This window comes from Cetorhinus maximus, chromosome 6 (genome assembly GCF_964194155.1).
Source record: "Cetorhinus maximus chromosome 6, sCetMax3.hap1.1, whole genome shotgun sequence".
Classification (NCBI taxonomy): Eukaryota; Metazoa; Chordata; class Chondrichthyes; order Lamniformes; family Cetorhinidae; genus Cetorhinus; species Cetorhinus maximus.
The window spans coordinates 29,381,553-29,399,360 of NC_135884.1; the positions used below are offsets into that span (position 1 = coordinate 29,381,553).

The 17,808-nt window shown below is 38.7% G+C and overlaps 1 protein-coding gene across 2 annotated transcripts in view; it reads right to left on the reverse strand.

Annotated features, from left to right (window-relative positions):
• Positions 1 to 9,814: 9,814 nt before the first annotated feature.
• bicd2a (BICD cargo adaptor 2a) overlaps positions 9,815 to 17,808 on the reverse strand; it is a 76,892-nt gene continuing 68,898 nt past the window's right edge. The window contains exons 7-8 of one of the 2 annotated variants that reach the window (XM_078543499.1): positions 13,754 to 13,964; positions 9,815 to 10,919 (exon numbers count right to left, since the gene is read on the reverse strand). In XM_078543499.1, coding sequence (XP_078399625.1) covers positions 10,914 to 10,919; positions 13,754 to 13,964 — 217 coding nt within the window. In that variant the 3' untranslated portion in view covers positions 9,815 to 10,913. Of the gene's footprint in view, positions 10,920 to 13,513; positions 13,965 to 17,808 lie in introns of those variants that run through there. The other variant, XM_078543498.1, reaches the window with a different exon arrangement.

Genomic DNA, 17,808 nt, shown 5'->3' on the forward strand with positions numbered 1-17,808 from the left:
GGGGGATCAGAAAGGGGGTGGGGATGGAGGAGAGAGTTCATGATCTAAAATTGTTGAACTCAATATTCAGTCCGGAAGGCTGTAAAGTGCCTAGTCGGAAGATGAGGTGCTGTTCCTCCAGTATGCATTCAGCTTCACTGGAACATTGCAGCAGGCCAAGGACGGACATGTGGGCATGAGAGCAGGGTGGAGTGTTGAAATGGCAAGCGACAGGGAGGTCTGGATCATGCTTGCGCAGGAAGGTGTTCTGCAAAGTGGTCACCCAGTCTGCGTTTGGTCTCTCCAATGTAGAGGAAACCGCATTGGGAGCAGCGAATGCAGTAGACTAAATTGAGGGAAGTGCAAGTGAAGTGCTGCTTCACTTGAAAGGAGTGTTTGGGCCCTTGGACGGTGAGGAGAGGGGAAGGGGCAGGTGTTGCACCTTCTGCGGTTGCATGGGAAGGTGCCGTGGGAGGGGGTTGAGGTGTAGGGGGTGATGGAGGAGTGGACCAGGGTGTCCCAGAGGGAACGATCCTGCGGAATGCCGCCAGGGGGGGTGAAGGGAAGATGTGTTTGGTGGTGGCATCATGCTGGAGTTGGCGGAAATGGTGGAGGATGATCCTTTGAATGCAGAGGTTGGTGGGGTGATAATTGAGGACAAGGGGGACCCTATCATGTTTCTGGGAGGGAGAGGAAGGTGTGAGGGCGGATGCGCGGGAGATGGGCCGGACACGGTTGAGGAACCTGTCAACCACAGTGGGTGGAAATCCTCAGTTAAAGAAGAAGGAAGACATGTCAGAGGGACTGTTTTTGAAAGTGGCATCAGTGGAACAGATGCGACAGAGGCGAAGGAACTGAGAGAATGGAATGGAGTCCTCACAGGAAGCAGGGTGTGAGGAGCTGTCATCGAGGTAGCTGTGGGAGTCGGTAGGCTTGTAATGAATATTGGTGGACAGTCTATCACCAGAAATTGAGACAGAGAGGTCAAGGAAGGGAAGGGAAGTGTCAGAGATGGACCATGTGAAAATGATGGAGGGTGGAAATTGGAAGTAAAATTAATAAATTTTTCCAGGTTCAGACGAGCGCATGAAGCAGCACCGAAGCAATCATCGATGTACCGGAGAAAGAGTTGTGGGAGGGGGCCAGAGTAGGACTGGAACAAGGAATGTTCCACATACCGCATAGAGACAGGCATAACTGGGGCCCATGCGAGTACCCATAGCCACACCTTTTATTTGGAGGAAGTGAAAGGAGTTTAAGGAGAAATTGTTCAGTGAGAGAATGAGTTCAGCCAGACGGAGGAGAGTAGTGGTGGATGGGGATTGTTCAGGCCTCTGTTCGAGGAAGAAGTGGAGAGCCCTCAGACCATCCCGGTGGGGGATGGAGGTGTAGCGGGATTGGACGTCCATGGTGAAGAGGCAGCGGTTGGGGCCAGGGTACTGGAAATTATTGATATGATGTAGGGTGTCAGAGGAATCACGGACGTAGGTGGGAAGGGACTGGACAAGGGGAGAGAGAATGGAGTCAAGATAGCAAGAAATGAGTTCCATGGGGCAGGAACAGGCTGACACGATCGGTCTGCCGGGACAGTCCTGTTTGTGGATTTTGGGTAGGAGGTAGAAGCAGGCCGTCTGGGTTTGGGGGACTATGAAGTTGGAAGATGTGGAAGGAAGATCTCCAGAGGAGATGAGGTCAGTAACAGTCCTGGAAACAATGGCTTGATGTTCAGTGGTGGGGTCATGGTCCAGGGGGAGATAGGTGGAAGTGTCTGTGAGTTGACGCTCAGCCTCTGCGAGGTAGAGATCAGTGCACCAGACACAACAGCACCACCCTTGTCAGCAGGTTTGATGACAATGTCAGGGTTGGACCTGAGAGAACGGAGTGTAGCAAGTTCAGAGAGAGACAGGTTAGAGTGGGTGAGAGGAGCAGAGAAATTGAGACGACTGATGTCACGCCGACAGTTCTCAATGAAAAGATCAAGAGAAGGTAAGAATCCAGAGGGAGGGGTCCAGGTGGAAGGAGAATATTGGAGGCAGGTAAAAGGATTCGTTGAATGGGGAGAGGACTCCTGCCCAAAGAAGTGAGCACGGAGACGAAGGCAGCAGAAGAAGAGTTCAGCATCGTGCCGAGCTCGGAATGCACTTCCCTCATCACTGCTCCCAATGCGGTTACCTCTACATCGGGGAGGCCAAACGCAGACTGGGTGATCGCTTTGTGGAACACTTTCGGTCTGTCTGCAAGCATGACCCAGACCTCCCTGTCGCTTGCCATTTCAACACTCCACCCTGCTCTCATGCCCACATGTCCGTCCTTGGACTGCTGCATTGTTCCAGTGAAGCTCAACGCAAACTGGAGGAACAGTACTTCATCTTCTGACTAGGCACTTTACAGCCTTCCGGACTGAATATTGAGTTCAACAATTTTAGATCATGAACTCTCTCCTCCATCCCTACCCCTTTTCCGATCCCCCCCTTTTCCAATAATTAATATAGATTTTTCTTTTTCCACCTATTTCCATTATTTTTAAATGTATTTCCATCCATTGTTTTACCTCTACATTTTAGCCTATTTCGATCCCTTCCCCCCACCCCACCTCCACTAGGGCTATCTGTACCTTGCTCGTCCTGCTTTCTACCCTTAATGTCACCTATTAGCACATTCCTTAGATAATATCATCACCTTCAATACCTCTTCGTCCTTTTGTCTATGACATCTTTTGGCTATCTCCACCTATCACTGGCCCTCTATCCAGCTCTACTTGTCTCACCCCCCCTTAAACCATCTTATATTTAATCTCTTTTCTATTTTTCCTTAGTTCTGTTGAAGTCATATGGACTCAAAACATTAACTGTGTTCCCCTCCGCAGATGCTGTCAGACCTGCTGAGTTTTTGCAGGTATTTTTATTTCTGTTTTAGCTATATATGATGTGTCTGTATAAGTTTCATCTTCAATAAGGCAACATTCTTATAGATTAAATCCAGCAAAATTATCACAAGTACAGAAGGAAATTGATTTCATGCTTCAAAATGATATCATTGAGTCGAGTTGCAGTAACTGGAGTTCGCCAAATGTGCTGGTACCAAAACCGGATGAAACACAAAGGCTGTGTGTGGACTATTGAAAGGTGAATGCAGTGACAAAAGCGGATTTATATCCTATACCACGGTTGGAAGATTGCATTGAGAACGTAGGACAATCAAAATTTATCACAAGGATTGACTTGCTAAAAGAATAATGAGAAAAATTGAAAAACCGATAGGGTATTTTTCACAGAAGCTGAATGTACAACAGAGAAGATATTCAATGATCGAGAAAGAGACCTTGGGTCTGGTGTTAGTGTTGCAGCATTTTGACATCTCTGTGGCAAACAATTCGTCAGAAACAATTGTTTATACAGACCACAATCTTTTGAAGTTTTTGGACAAATTTTGAGACAAAAGTCAAGACTTTTCAGGTGGAGTCTATTATTACAACCATTTAATCTAGATTATACATGTTGCTGGTAGAGAAAATTTGTTCGCAGATGCATTGTCAAGAGTTTGAAGCAAAAAAGGGAAAATTGGACATTTAACAAAAAAATCCTGGACACTGAACTGGAATGATTTCTGTTGATACCAAGGACTTGTATGTATATATATGTTATGTTAATACATGCATCTGGTAATGTAATAGTGTAATAAGTATGTGAGATGGGCTATTAAAAATGAAGCCGTCTTTTTAAATTATGACGGTTCATTTTTTGATGGGGGAGGGCATGCCATGAAGAGATATTGTGTATAATGTTATTGAAATTATTTTTAAATTGGACTTGTAGTAGGTCCTGTATCTGTGTGTGTCTTAATTGGATTAAAGGCAGCTAGTCTGGGTACATATAGTAGTTTGAGATGTTAATTAGGTAAACTTAAGTTAAAAGGTAAAGTGCAATTTGCATTTGTTAAATAAACCATTAAAAAAAGTGGTAAAATCTTGCACTTAGCTGGGAGACACCAAGCAATGTGTTTATATTACTAATAAAATTGGTGCAATGAAATGATTGTTAGGAGAGGTAAAATTAAAAACCTGGTAATACAATGGAAAATTTACATTCAAAGGGAAAGCTAGGTATAAACTGAAAGGAGTTTGCGTGTGTGAGGCAGAGGCATGTAGGATCTGACTAGCCTGTAAGCCCTACAACTGTGCCTGAAAAGGAGCCAAATTGCAAGGAACCTCATTTTGAATTCGTAAGGTCAAATGTGCTTTGCTTGGTGTCTGTTTAAAGTCTATGGGTTATTGTTGCCTTGGTGAAGATTTACCCTGGAGTGATTAATTTGGGGATTTGTTTAAAAGTTATCATGGCAGTAATTTGTAGACATGTGTCTGTGTTTAATTAGTTATTAAATTAATAAATGTGTAATTTAGTTTTATATAAAAAACCTCGAGGCTTTGTGATTTTATATAAATATCTTAAATATTATTCTGCTTTTCTGTTCTTCCAACAAAAGTGGACAATCTCACATTTTCCCACATTATACTCCATTTGCCAGATTTTAGCCCACTCACTTAACCTATCTATAATCCCTTGGAGACTCTGTATCCTCCTCACAATTTGCTTTCCTATCTGTCAGAAAATTTGGCTACAATTCAGTCAGCCCCATCATCCAAGTCACTAATAGACTGTAAATAGTTGAGGGCCCAACACTGATCACTGTACCACCCGACTAGTTAGCCCAATAGAGGAAAGCATTCCATATGCTTTCTTGACCACCTTGTCCACCTATCCTGCCAAATTCACAGACCTGTGGACATGCGCTCCAAGGTCTCTCACTTCCTCAACCTCTCTCAATAACTTGCCATTTATTGAGTATTCCCTTGCTTTGTTTGCTCTCCCCAAATACATTAATATATACAGCAAACAGCAAGGCCCCAACACTGAGCCCTGTAGAACACCACTTGAAACCGTTTTCCATTCGCAAAAACATTCATCGGCCATTACCCTTTGTTTCCTGTCACTGGGGCAATTTTGGATCCAACCTGCCACCTTCCCCTGTATTACATGAGATCTCACTTTCCTGACTAGTCTGCCATGTGGGATCTTGTCAAATGCCTTACTGAAATCCGCCTAGACAACATCCACTACACTACCCTCATTAATCCTTGTTACTTCCTCAAAAAATTCTATTAAGTTAGAAAGATACGATCTTCCCCTAACACTGCTATGCTGACTATCCCTGATTAAACCTGAGTTTATCCTGTCTCTCAGAATTGTTTCCAATAATTTGTCAATTTGCATTGCAAAACCCTTTTGAAGCTGGTCTCCTTGCTCTAGCCGTGGGTGTATCAGTCTTGATTGCTGATTGTTTAAAACCTCAAACCTAAGTGTTATATTAATATTGCATATATTTGTATTATGTGGCAAATAAGGTGACCTGATCAGTGAGCACTTAAATCCACTAGACAACACTTATGATGAAAGAAGGCTCCTCAAGGGCCTTCTTCATATCTATATTTCCTCACAGCTGGCAACATCTTAATATATCAGTGCCCTCCCTAAAGCCTTACTAGCACTTTTAACATAGCAGAACAGTCCAATGCATTTGCTTATTCTTCCCGTAAAGTGATTGCTGCAGAATGCTCAAAGTGAGGCTTTATTAGAGACTGGTATAGGCTCTTTATTACCTCTATCTAAGATTCTATTGCAGTAGCTTTATCAATTCAAGGTTGTCTTTTGTGTTCTACAACCCCCAAATCCACCTGCTCTTTTCTACTCTTGCAGCACTAAGCCTCCTTCCATTCAGAGTTAAATTGCTGCTATTTTGTTGTATCCAAGTACACCATCTCATACTTCCTGACAATGAATTCCATCTGCCACTTTTTAGCCTATTTCCTGTCTTATCAATATGAATTTGCAGCTTCCTTTCACCTTCGAAAAAAAATTAACTGTACCTCCTATTTTGTCACAATTTGCAAATTTCAACACCACCCCCACTAGGCCATCAAAATCATTGATATACACAGAGCAGAAGTGGCCCCAGAACTGAACCTGGTGGGGCTTCACCACCCACTTCCAAACACTTCAAAAATTAAACTGTCGATAACTCCTACTCTGCTCTTTTCTAACAAGGTTTTAATCCAGTTTGTTATCCTCCCCCTAATTCCATATCCTTTAGTCTGCTCTATAATCTTCTATGTGATATCTTGTCAAAGGCTATTAAAAGTCCATGTATAGGGCATCATATATAATGTATAATGTTTCTTTCCTCTTCAAAGAATTCTGTAAGGTTTGTCAAGCACGAGGGTCCTTTTTGAATTCCAAGCTATTTCTATTTTTAAGTCAAGTTTTCCCTTCCGCAGATGTTAAACTAACTGGCCTGTAATTACTCGGAATAGCTATACTTCAAATTTTTTAAATTGGATACTACATTGGCTACTTTCCAGTCTTCTCATCTATCTGCACTCAATAGAGCCCTGAAATATGATTATTAGTAGCTCTGCAATATTCTCTTACTCCCCCAAGAATCCTAGTTTGTTTCAATTTATCTTCTTTTAGCTTAATTACCTTGCCTAAAATTTTCTATTTATCATCATAATATAATTCATTCCATTATCAAATAATTTGAGAAGTTACCACCTCTCCTCCAATTTCCTCTCTTCTGGCAGCCCTTCACTTCAGGAACTGATCAGTGTGGTGAGTGGTGACATTACCAAGTCATTTCATGAAAACATACATGTCACCCACCCAGACTAAATTTGGTGCCCTTAATCCCTCCATGTATTCTGTAAACTTCTAAAGTGTGTTCTTCAAGGAGAGCAAAATAGAGCAGATAGGAAGGGGAGACAAACTCTTTAGGAACACTACTTCAATTTTCAAAAAAAGACAACTTTGAAGGCAAATAATTCTCATTTATGTTTTTTGATAGATAGCATTAATTATTGCTCACATCTATGACGAGATAGACAAGCTGCAGCCCATATGACAGGGACTGAGAGAGAAATAGAATTTATATTTTTAAATTTAGCTTCAAAATTGAGCTTTGAGAATTTGAGGTAAGAATCCACATGTATTTTGTTGACTGAAAAGCTTACTAATTCCTTACTCCTCAGAGACAGCAAACATTCCTCATCCAAATTTGATTTCTTTATTTTTAAAAAAAATGTATATTGAATTTTGAAAGCCTTTGAGGCAAACAAATGGGACTAGAGGAGGAATGGCTGAGGGTGAGGTGACGGTGGGGCAAAGGAGGGGGGAAAAATACAGGAAATGAACAGACAGTTCAAAGTGGAAGCAGTAGGGGTAATAATGAAATTGCTAATAATGAATTGCTTCCTGATGCTAGGAAGGGGAGTAGATAGTGGGAAGATGGAGAGGTAGGGGTGGAGGCAGGTAATGTTTTGGAGGTGAAAGTAGGTAATCTTGTTCTATGTGGTCGGAAAGTATGCTCAGGATCGAATAGACACAAGTTGCAACTTGACTTGGTCAGCCCAAGACAGTCAATAGGGAGGGGATTATCAAAGGTGGCAAGGGTTTCTGCAGATTTTGAAATGGGGCTAAAGATGATGCCTTCGGTCTTGATGTATAACAATCCTTTGCAACAGTTACCACTGGGAAATCAACTAACAACTCTATGTTTCTCTCAGCACTTCTTGCTTTGTGGAGTTCCATCAAAAGCTTCACTTACCTTTGATTTTGAAGTTCTTATGAAGAATATATACTGAAATATTTGGTGTTGGCATCTGCTGTTTTTATTTCAATAATAATTCAAGTATTCCAAATTTAAGTCCTGGGGTTCCAACAGAGGTGTAACATCTCAGAATATTTTCCAATGATTTACAACATTATACCAGCATTATATCGATTGGAAATTATATTTTAGTTTGATTTCTTCAATTTCACAGGTTGTGTTATTTATAAGAGTGCATTTTCCACTAATTAAAACATGGTGGCACAATCAGTTACACAAAATATTTTGCAAATTTTTCACACTTCAGTATTTGACAGGTCACTTATTTCAGTCAATCATGAATTTTTACCCTTTATATATGTTAGTCTGAAGCGTGATGCTTTAAGATGTGCCATGGTAGACAGATGCGAGGTGCAAACATTTAAAAAGATAGATCAATAACAGTTGAGCAGATAGTTGTTTCAACCTGGATAATATTTGATAAATAGCCATTGTGACTTGTCATACCAGTCTCCTAGAAATGACATGATGTTTTGAACTTCTATTATTTCAATAATAAGAATGACTATTTTACAATCATATTTTAACTATTTAATGAATTGTTTCAATTTAGTAAGGATGTGAAGACATTAGAGACAGTGCAGAAAAGATTCAGGAGAATTGTTCCAGGGATGAGGAACTTACTCAGATAGAATGGAAAAATTGAGACTCTTTTCCTTGAAGAAGGTTAAGAGGAGATTTGATAGAGGTATTCAAAATCATGAGGGATGTGGACAGAGGAGATAGAGAAATTTGCTCCCATTGGAGAAAGGATGGAGAGTCAAAGGGCACAGGTTTAAGGTAATCGGAAAAGAAGCAATACTGACATGAGGAAAAATTTTTTCACACAGTGAGTGGTTAGGATTTGAAATGTATTGTTTGAGAGTGTGGTGGAGGCAGGGTCAATCAAGGCATTCAAGAGGGAATTGGATAATTTCTGAAAAGGAAGAATTTGCAAGGTTATGGGGAGAAGGTGGTGGAGTGACACAAGGGCTGGGATTTTCTGTCCTCGCCACAGTGGATTCCCCCACAGTGGATGCAGCAAACCATTCAAACATCCATTGACTTCAGCGGGACCAGAAGATCCCGCCGGCAGGAGGAATCAGAAAATTCCGGCCTAGGTGAATTGCTCTCAGAGAGCCAGCACAGACACAACTGGCCGAATGGCCTCCTTCTATGCTGTAATCAGTGATTCTGTGAAGTCACTGACTTCTAAAACTACTGTTAGTAAGAAAGTGGTCAAGTTCTCATTTAGTTTAACGAGTAATTCAAACAGAAGAATAAAAGTCTCCAGACTCAATGTCTTATTTATAATCCACATTTATTGACATAGCCAATAGGATTACCTTTACACAGATACAATCCTGATACAATAAACCTCTCTTCAGGTTTTACATGTTTGCAAGTCCAATGTCCAATATTTCACAAGGTCTATGAAGCCTTTAGTTCCACACTTGTTTAAAATCTTCAATTTAATTTAAAAAAAATCTGTGTAAAGGTCTCTAGGCTGGCACACATGCATATGACATTATGTTTAAGCCAACCTGCCACTAAATGATAATGCACATAAAAAGTAATACAGTACTGTGACAATTGCTTCAAATAAATACCCACATGAAGTACATTGTTTTTTAATGTAACTGAGCATATGCTGTACTGTAACAAAAAAGGATAAGAATCACACCATTCTTCCAGCGAACAGAAAATGTCTTTCACAATAATGCTAAAACTCATCATTTAAATTGCACTTAATTTAAAGTTACTTCTAAATTTGACCCAATTTGTCAAAACCTGGCCTCAACAAACATCACCGTTGAATCTATTGGCATGGTTTGTTGATGCAGCATCTATTTTCTGTTTGCTGAACTTATGCAATGATTACACAGCTGGTAAGGAAAGTTACTGTCTTAATGTTTTCACATCTGCCAACAATACCAGTTATTTGTGACCATCACCAAACAAAGTTAAGATACATTTGATACAGTCCTTTGTACTGCAACCACAAATGTGTTAATACAATTTAATGTGTCTGTTAGGAGTCCAAACTCACTAGATTTGGTTCCCAAAATAAGCATCCCCTGAATTTGCATGAATCTGCATTTCAGAAGTATCATCGACAAAAAAGAATTTCATACAATTTATTTGTAAAATTAAGACTGCAGTGGAAATTTTGTGCAAAAGGGGGGGTTCTCAGTTGCACTTATTGCTTTATCCTTTCTTTTTGAAATTTGAATACTTTTTAGTTCGCAAAAACATAATTGTGAGAACAAGCACTCTTTCTTGAAATTATCAAAGGCACTACTGGCAGGTTTAACAAAATCAAGGCATGGAAACAGAACACCCCACAATAAACAATCTTTTAGATTTTTCTTCTAGATGTACCAAGTTTTGGCACAATAAACAAAACGAGAAATAAGGAAACAATTCCAATTTGGAATTTATTTGGCGCCTTTGTAGAAAATTCTGTTAAATCAATGATACTTGATTTTTTTTTTTAAACCCAGAAATCCTGGAATTTGTTGGTAATACTACTTTTCAAGCGTCTATTACCATTACCAGAACAAAGTCAAGTTTTTTCCTTGTTACATTGAACTATTCCTAAGAATAATATACAAGAAAACCCCAGAATTGGATCACCCTGGATTTTAGAACGTGGCAGTTAACATATGTAAAACAAAACAAATTCTAATGGAGAAAATGCTGAAGCACAAATACCGGTAGTGTAAAAATTTAATCTGAACACAGGTTAAAAATATAATTGACTCTTCTGCAGCATGCTGATGCAGAAATCTATCACACCAATTAAAGACACTACCGGCAGAAGTTATATCCAGAAACCACAGCATTTTCTACCTTCCTAATAATTAAAAAAAATATATCAAAAGTGCACAGGTATAACATCTGATTAAAAACACTGAATAATTGCAAAACATATATGAATATCATAACATCTCAAATTGTGAATATTCTATCATAAAGCATAATGTTAATCAAATCATTGAAGATTTCTTCAACACTTGTGAGTTTCTCTTCCTGCAGCAGCCATTTTAATAATGTAGTTTTGTTCGTATTTGCAACTTGTAGTGCAAAACAAACACAAGGCAGCAAATTAACTGCCTCTATTATTAATGTGGTTCAAGTGTTTTCTTCACTATTAGTTCATTTTGTGCAACAGACTACACTAGCAATTTTTAAATAAACTGCACTCTCGGTGGAAAGTCCTTCTCCAGGGACTTTTATCGCTGAAAAAGGGAAAATAAAAAAAAATTAGCCAAAACTCTTATTACAAATAACCACTTGCACAAGGAGCAATTCATGAAGAATGCATGGCACAAGGTTTTACTAGTTATATTAGTCTGTTAATGCAAAGTGTGGGCTGTTAGTGATCAAAGGAGGTGACATTTTAGATTATTTCTGAATATAAAGCACAGAATAAGGTTTAAAATGATGCGAACCATTTGTAGGAAGCTAACCTCACAAGTATTGAGTGACCTGATGTTGGTCATGCAAGGAGATAATTTATCACAGGAATTGGTTTACAAAGCCATTAGATTATAAGAGAGACATGCAGGTCATTATATGCAGACTGCTATAAGGAATAGCAAATACAGCCAGAAGCCAAAGGACAGACAGCCTGCTAACAGAGGTAGGCAATAATAAGATTTCACATGCTGCGTTTTAACAGCAGTTAGATAACACTAGGTATATAGATGCATATTCCAAACTTTTCTGCAAACTTGGGACACATTGCCATATCACAAAATTAGCTCATACATTTGAGATACATTTTAAATATTTGCCCAAGTTACTTTACAAATCTCTTTTCAAAGTATCAAATTTGGTGATTGTTTACTTTTGTTACTACTATAGGGAAGTCACTGCATCTTTAAAAATTTTCCTGAAACATTGGAAGCAAATATGTCTGCTTCAAACAGAGCAAAAATGTTTAATGTCACATTTCTAAATGCTTAGTTAGCTCAAACTATAGGCATTTATTAATAACCCAGAATGCAATTAAGATAATTATCAATAGATCAAAGGCCTTCAAAGGATTGTGCAGCATAGAAAACTAAAGCAGGATTTAATTTAACAGAAATCCTTTGTATTCACAATTTCAGCAATGGCAAATTTCCGGTTCATTGTCAGGTGTCACTCCAAAGTTAAAAGCACCTAATGCCTCATTAGTCCTGTGTCATATAAAGTTATTTATTTTAAATATCACCATTCAATCGTGTTGTAAAGTAATTTTAAAGCTCACAGGCAGGAGAGTACTCCATGTCAATGCACTGAGAGCAGCTAAAAAGACAAAGCTAGTCTTGTTATTTTGACGATGAAGTCATATCCTAAGGCAGCAGCCCCAGAAAGAGAAAAATGCAAAGTCAACACTCAACATTTACAGCATAAACTACTGGGTGTTTAATGGAAATATTCTGTAGCATAGCTGCTTCATATGGTAATAAATATTTAGTTTGAATGACTTTATGGAGCTCAGTTTCTAGAAATGATATGCATTTCATACTTATCCATTACAATATACTTCAGTATGTTTGAACTAGGCCTAGGACAGTTATCAATTGCCAGTTCAGTAGAGAATAAATCTTAACCCTAAAATTTGATTTAGAGACACCGAACTAGAAATAAATTTGAAAATAATCTTTTGTGGTAAATTTTCTTTTTAAAGTTTCTTCAAAGAAAAAATTAATGAGATGAAATATTTAAACTTACACATCACAAGGTATAAATTGCCAAAGTCATAATATTAATGTACTTCATGATCTTCTCTGGAACCAGAAGGCAAGCAATGCACTTACATTTTGTGTTACTAAAACAAATCTCCTGACTACGTATAGGCAATATGGTGGTATGGGAAAACAAAGCTACTGGCAATCAATGAGAAATAGCAGGGTTAAGAATATTTCTCTACATTGCTTCAAGCAGGGCTTGTGCCCAGACAAAGCAAATTTAAGTGACAGACAAGACATATGCTTGATAACAGGCAGTTTTTACCAAATTTGGTGCACCCACAGTCCATTATGTGTTTTACTTTGTGCTTATTTGAATGAGCAGCACCGAAAGGCTTAATATTTTGCTAATTATTTGTTACTGCCATATCACAGTTACTACTTTTGCCAAATTCAAAGCCCGGAATCTTATAAAACAAAAATTAACACATGCAGTTCAAATTTTGAAATCGCTAGTATTTAATATTAGGACTTCCTCCTCGTTCTATATTGTCACACATAATGGAGAGTTCCACGTGGTCTGTGCTTATATACATAAATACAAGTTGTAAGACATTTTGAAGTTAATAGCCTACAAGCACTATTAGCATGAATTAACACTGAAGCATTGCATTGTCTCTTTCAATACTGGTATATGCAGAAACAAAATTTCAACTGAGTCTCTTGCTTGGAATATAATCTTCACTCATTTAAACAGTTTCAAGAATAGCATTAGTAAATGGAAAGCTCCAAGATCCTTTACATTTTGAAAGCAACTACAAATGCCCTCAAACATTTATAAAACTGCACATCAACTTGTGCATAATATTGGTAAAACAAAATTGGAGTTTGAATTGGGAAGGGATGAATTTGCATATATCAATATTGTAAACATGTGCAACATTGTTAAATATAACCCTTTGTCTGGAAGGTGAAGTGCAAACTAAAGCTGGGCGGGGAAAATAGCACATTTGTGCTATACAGTGGTGTTGGAGCAGGCTGACAGAATGAACTGACACCTCAGAAATACCATACTACCCATATAGTGCATGGGTATCACAATTAAAAATCTATATTACAAGATGTAAATGTCACACTAATCCAGTTACTTCATCTCCATGCCTTAAGCAATGGTTAACAAATCCAATACAGATGAACTCACTGCAATGCTAAGAAAACAGGGCATTAATGCTGCACTGCACACCAAAGCATCACATCTATTTACTATCCACTTTTTGTGAATTCCCTACATACCACAATCAATCACAGTAGATTTTGTACTTCTCACTGCAATACATCTGGTTGCTGACAACTACTCCCTCTTGTCTGACAACACAAGAGCGTACATGACTTACACTGGGGTTGTTAGCTCTGGTTTTGGTCCATGATTTGGTTCGGCCACGCTTGGACTGCTCATGATCAAACTCTAAGTCCTCCAACCGCTGAGTCAGTGCCAGTTTCTGCTGAATGGCCATGCGAAGAAGAGAGTTCAGAGTCTTCTTCTCATCCTCAGCAGCAGCAAGTTGACGCTGCATTTCATCGAGCTGATTTACATACTCATCGCATCTGAAATACAAAATCATTAACTACAAATTTGCAAAAAGCTACACTTCATTAAAAATATGATTTAATTAGTCTAATTCAGCCAGTTAACTCCACTAGTATTTTCATCTATTCTAGATTGGGTTGCTCTAAAACACACTAAAGTTCTGTTGGTGATTGATGGAAAAACCAATATATAATTCAATATATAATAAACTTCAAAGGTGAGAAAATAGTTAAAGCTTGATATAATTAGAACCAATCTTTTGGTTAAATAGATCAGAGCCATATGGCATCGGATTTGGTTAGATTGTAAAATGTAAATAGGCCTGCAATTGGCTGCACAGTCTATTTCAATATTTATACTATACATGTTACTATTGTCAAAAGTGATGAGACAGAGCAACATGGCTTTCTTTTTGCGTAAAGTATCCCAGAAGCAAGCACAAGCATATAAGTCTGAATCAGGGACAAAATAATAATGGTTATACTCTTATGACAATGTTTACAATGATTATCAGTGATGTAAACAAGTGGAGACATGGAGACCTCCAGACAAACTGAAAAAAGACTGCACTTAACTAAGCATTGACATTCACACCAAACAGCATAGGAAACAGCAAAAGACCAAAGGCACTGACTAAATGTGGTGATGTTGAACAATTATAACACCATACCAAGAATAAAAAATTAAAACACGCAGTTCCAGTTCAAAGAGTCACCTGCTGCATCTTATACCAGGCAACTGCAAAACTCCACAACTGAACAACAGAGGAAAGTGTGAAGCTTACTTTCAATGCAGAAAAACTATTTGCTCTGATACTTGCTTTTTCCAAAGTTAGAAATTTGATCAGTCATTAAAGACTTAAGTGACTTTGTTAGTATACTTTGTTTTTTTTTTGTTTTGCAGCTAAGCGTTGTAATTAAATTAGATTTTATAGATTCTGTGTTGTGCAGGTGAACTGACCACACTATAATGAGGAGCTAAGGGCAAAGGTTCTTTTCCTTCTTGCATATTCTTCAGGACTTGTCTCAATAATTCCAGTCTAATTCAGATAAAGAGAATACAGAAAATAACATTTAAGAGTTGATATAACACTTGATTTTAAAAGCACAAGTTCTTTCTCCAAAGGCTCAGACATAAATCACTTCTGTGCCACACAGATGATAAGGTCCTAGGTTTGATCCCTGGTTTACATTGAGTTCACTGATCTCACATGGGGTGGCTGTAGAGATGGCATAACTGGCATCAGTGCCCCTTGAATAAGGAGGGCAAATCAACAAGGGCCATTGCTCACCATATAGTGCTTTCTGCTGCAAATGCAAATCCCTGATGCTATGATTGGACTCAGTGACACACAATGTGATGCAAAGCTCACACTTGGGCAAGCTGCCTGTAGCTGACTGCTGCAGTAGAATTATACCCCAGGGTAAGTTAGCTCTTCTATGAAAGGAAGGAAGAAGATTAGGTGAAAAATTAGTTATTGCTAAAAATGCATTTCTCTCTTTCAGCCATTTTATGAATATTTTCATCAAGAATTGTTCAACATTTAGTTAAATTTGTCGGGGAAAATTAAACTTTTTGTGAATAACTAAACAATGGTCATATTGATCCATTTCTTGAAAGAAACAGTACTCAGGTGACACACAAATACTTGTGAAAATGTGTTACTTGAGGTGACCCCAGGAAAGGATGAAGACAGACTGGAGAAATAAGATGACTGACTACTTGAGCAATCAAGGAGGCAAAATGGTGACTGCAAGCACATGAATTCCATAATTAAACAGAAGAGGGTGCTAGAATATAAACTTCAACAGCTCCCATATTGCTACAATATGAAAAGCCAACATGCAGTCACTGCATGAATTGCAACAGAAGTCTCAACAGCATACACCTATTCATAACCTACCTGTTGGATCTTTGTAGAGTTTAATAATCTGAAGCATAATAATAAATTAGGAATGATTAGAGAAGAAAATCTCACCATGGAATCAAAGATTTCAGTAAATAAGGTGGTCCTTCAGTCCATTTTACCAGTACTAGCTCCACATTAGAGTCATCTACTCCAAACACTTATCCCTGTACCTTTTAATGTTTTCCTGTCAGTGTTTATTAAACTCCTTAAATGCTGCAATCAACTCGTCATTTGTTCAAAGCATTCCATATTTTATAAAAAAAACTTCTGCATAAAAAATCTACACTCCTCTACATTTTTGGTACCTTTTTCCAAGATTTATGCTTCCATTATTACTGATCTATCAACCAATGAATATAATCTTTTATCAGTTAACCCACTGAACCCCCTTCAAAGCATGACCTCTTCTATTGGATTCTCCCTTAACGTTCTATGCTCTGAGTTATGGACCGCGTTCTAGAGAGTAGGGTGAAGATGGTCGCTACCAAAGATGGATCAAAGAAGTGGTAGTGTAAAGGAAGCCAAGTCAAAAATAAGAACACAAGAATTACAAGTAACACCCCCCCAAGCCTGTTTTGCCATTCAATATGATCATGGCCAATCTTCAGCTTTAACTCCTTTCCCGCCTGCTTCCAATATCTCTCGATTCCCTGACACCAAAAATCCATCTGTCTCAGCCATAAATATATTCAACAATGGAGCATCCACATCCACAACTCTCTGGGGTAGAAAATTCCAAAGGTTCACAAACCCTTTGCGTGAAGAAATTTATACTGCTTAGGGTTTCATTTCTCTAGAAATAAATCTAGTGGAATGATTATTCTTAGTTAATGGTAATGAGCCCAAGAGGGGCCACAGCTGAATAAATGCATAAGTAGATAACCATCGTACAAAGCGGTGCTGAGTTTTCAGTTAACCTTGCTCAATGAAGATGTCTCCTGGAATGTATGAGTTAATAGATACATAGGAATAGAATAAGAGTCACTTCAGTTCAATTCAGGAATAAGGACAGCTGGACTGAATGGACATTGTGAACAGTTCGTTAACAGGCCTTAGGCAGTTAACTGATAACAAGTAGCTATGAATAATGAAACTTCTAAAAGTTAGCTTAAAGGCCGGATATGTAATGTTTCTTGGGAAGATGAAACTGACCAAGGCAACAGCATGAGTTGAGATAAGGAAAGATTATGTAAAGACCAGATTGATCAAGGACAAAGGGTACTTGCAAAGACTCTAGAAGCTCATGGATAACAGTAGGGTGGGCTTTTACCCATGGCCTAAAGAAAGAACTCAATATATTAACATGCATTTTGTATTAAGGGGAATCTATGTAGGGCAATAAGGCACCGTCAATAATCCATCAAGGTCTACCCCAGAAAAGGGGTATAAAGTAAGAGGCTTTGGGATCCCTCAGTGCATTCAGGCAATGGAGAAGAACACTCAAGGATCACTCCCATCTAACACTCTTGGGTAGTTTGAGAAGTCAAGAAGACATAAGGCACCAAGAAGAGAAGAGGAAAAGTAGAACTGTTTGCAGATGCCAGCCAACCTGCTCAACCTGGATCGATACTCACTACTTGGTACGGTCGCTTGCTTTTGCTTCCTAATTAGCATGTTGTATTTTGTCTTGCACTCTGATAAAACTCAACATATTCACCATGTTGGTTGCAGATGACCCTGTTCAAATTCAGGCTTTTTACAAATTGAGCAGAGTTGGGGAAAGAGGAGCAGGGGTGTGGTAGGAATTGTAAACTAGGAATAAGAACTTGAAATTAATGAAACTGATAAGGACATGAGTGAGAGTGGGCTGGAACTCAGTGCAGGATGCATTAGTTTATTTAGGGTGGAACAGGAAAAGCCAGTGAAGAGAGCATTGGAGATGTTGAGCTTCAATGAGGGTTTCAATGAAAGCAGAGGAGAGCTACAGTAAAGGTGTCAGGCAGGCAATCCTG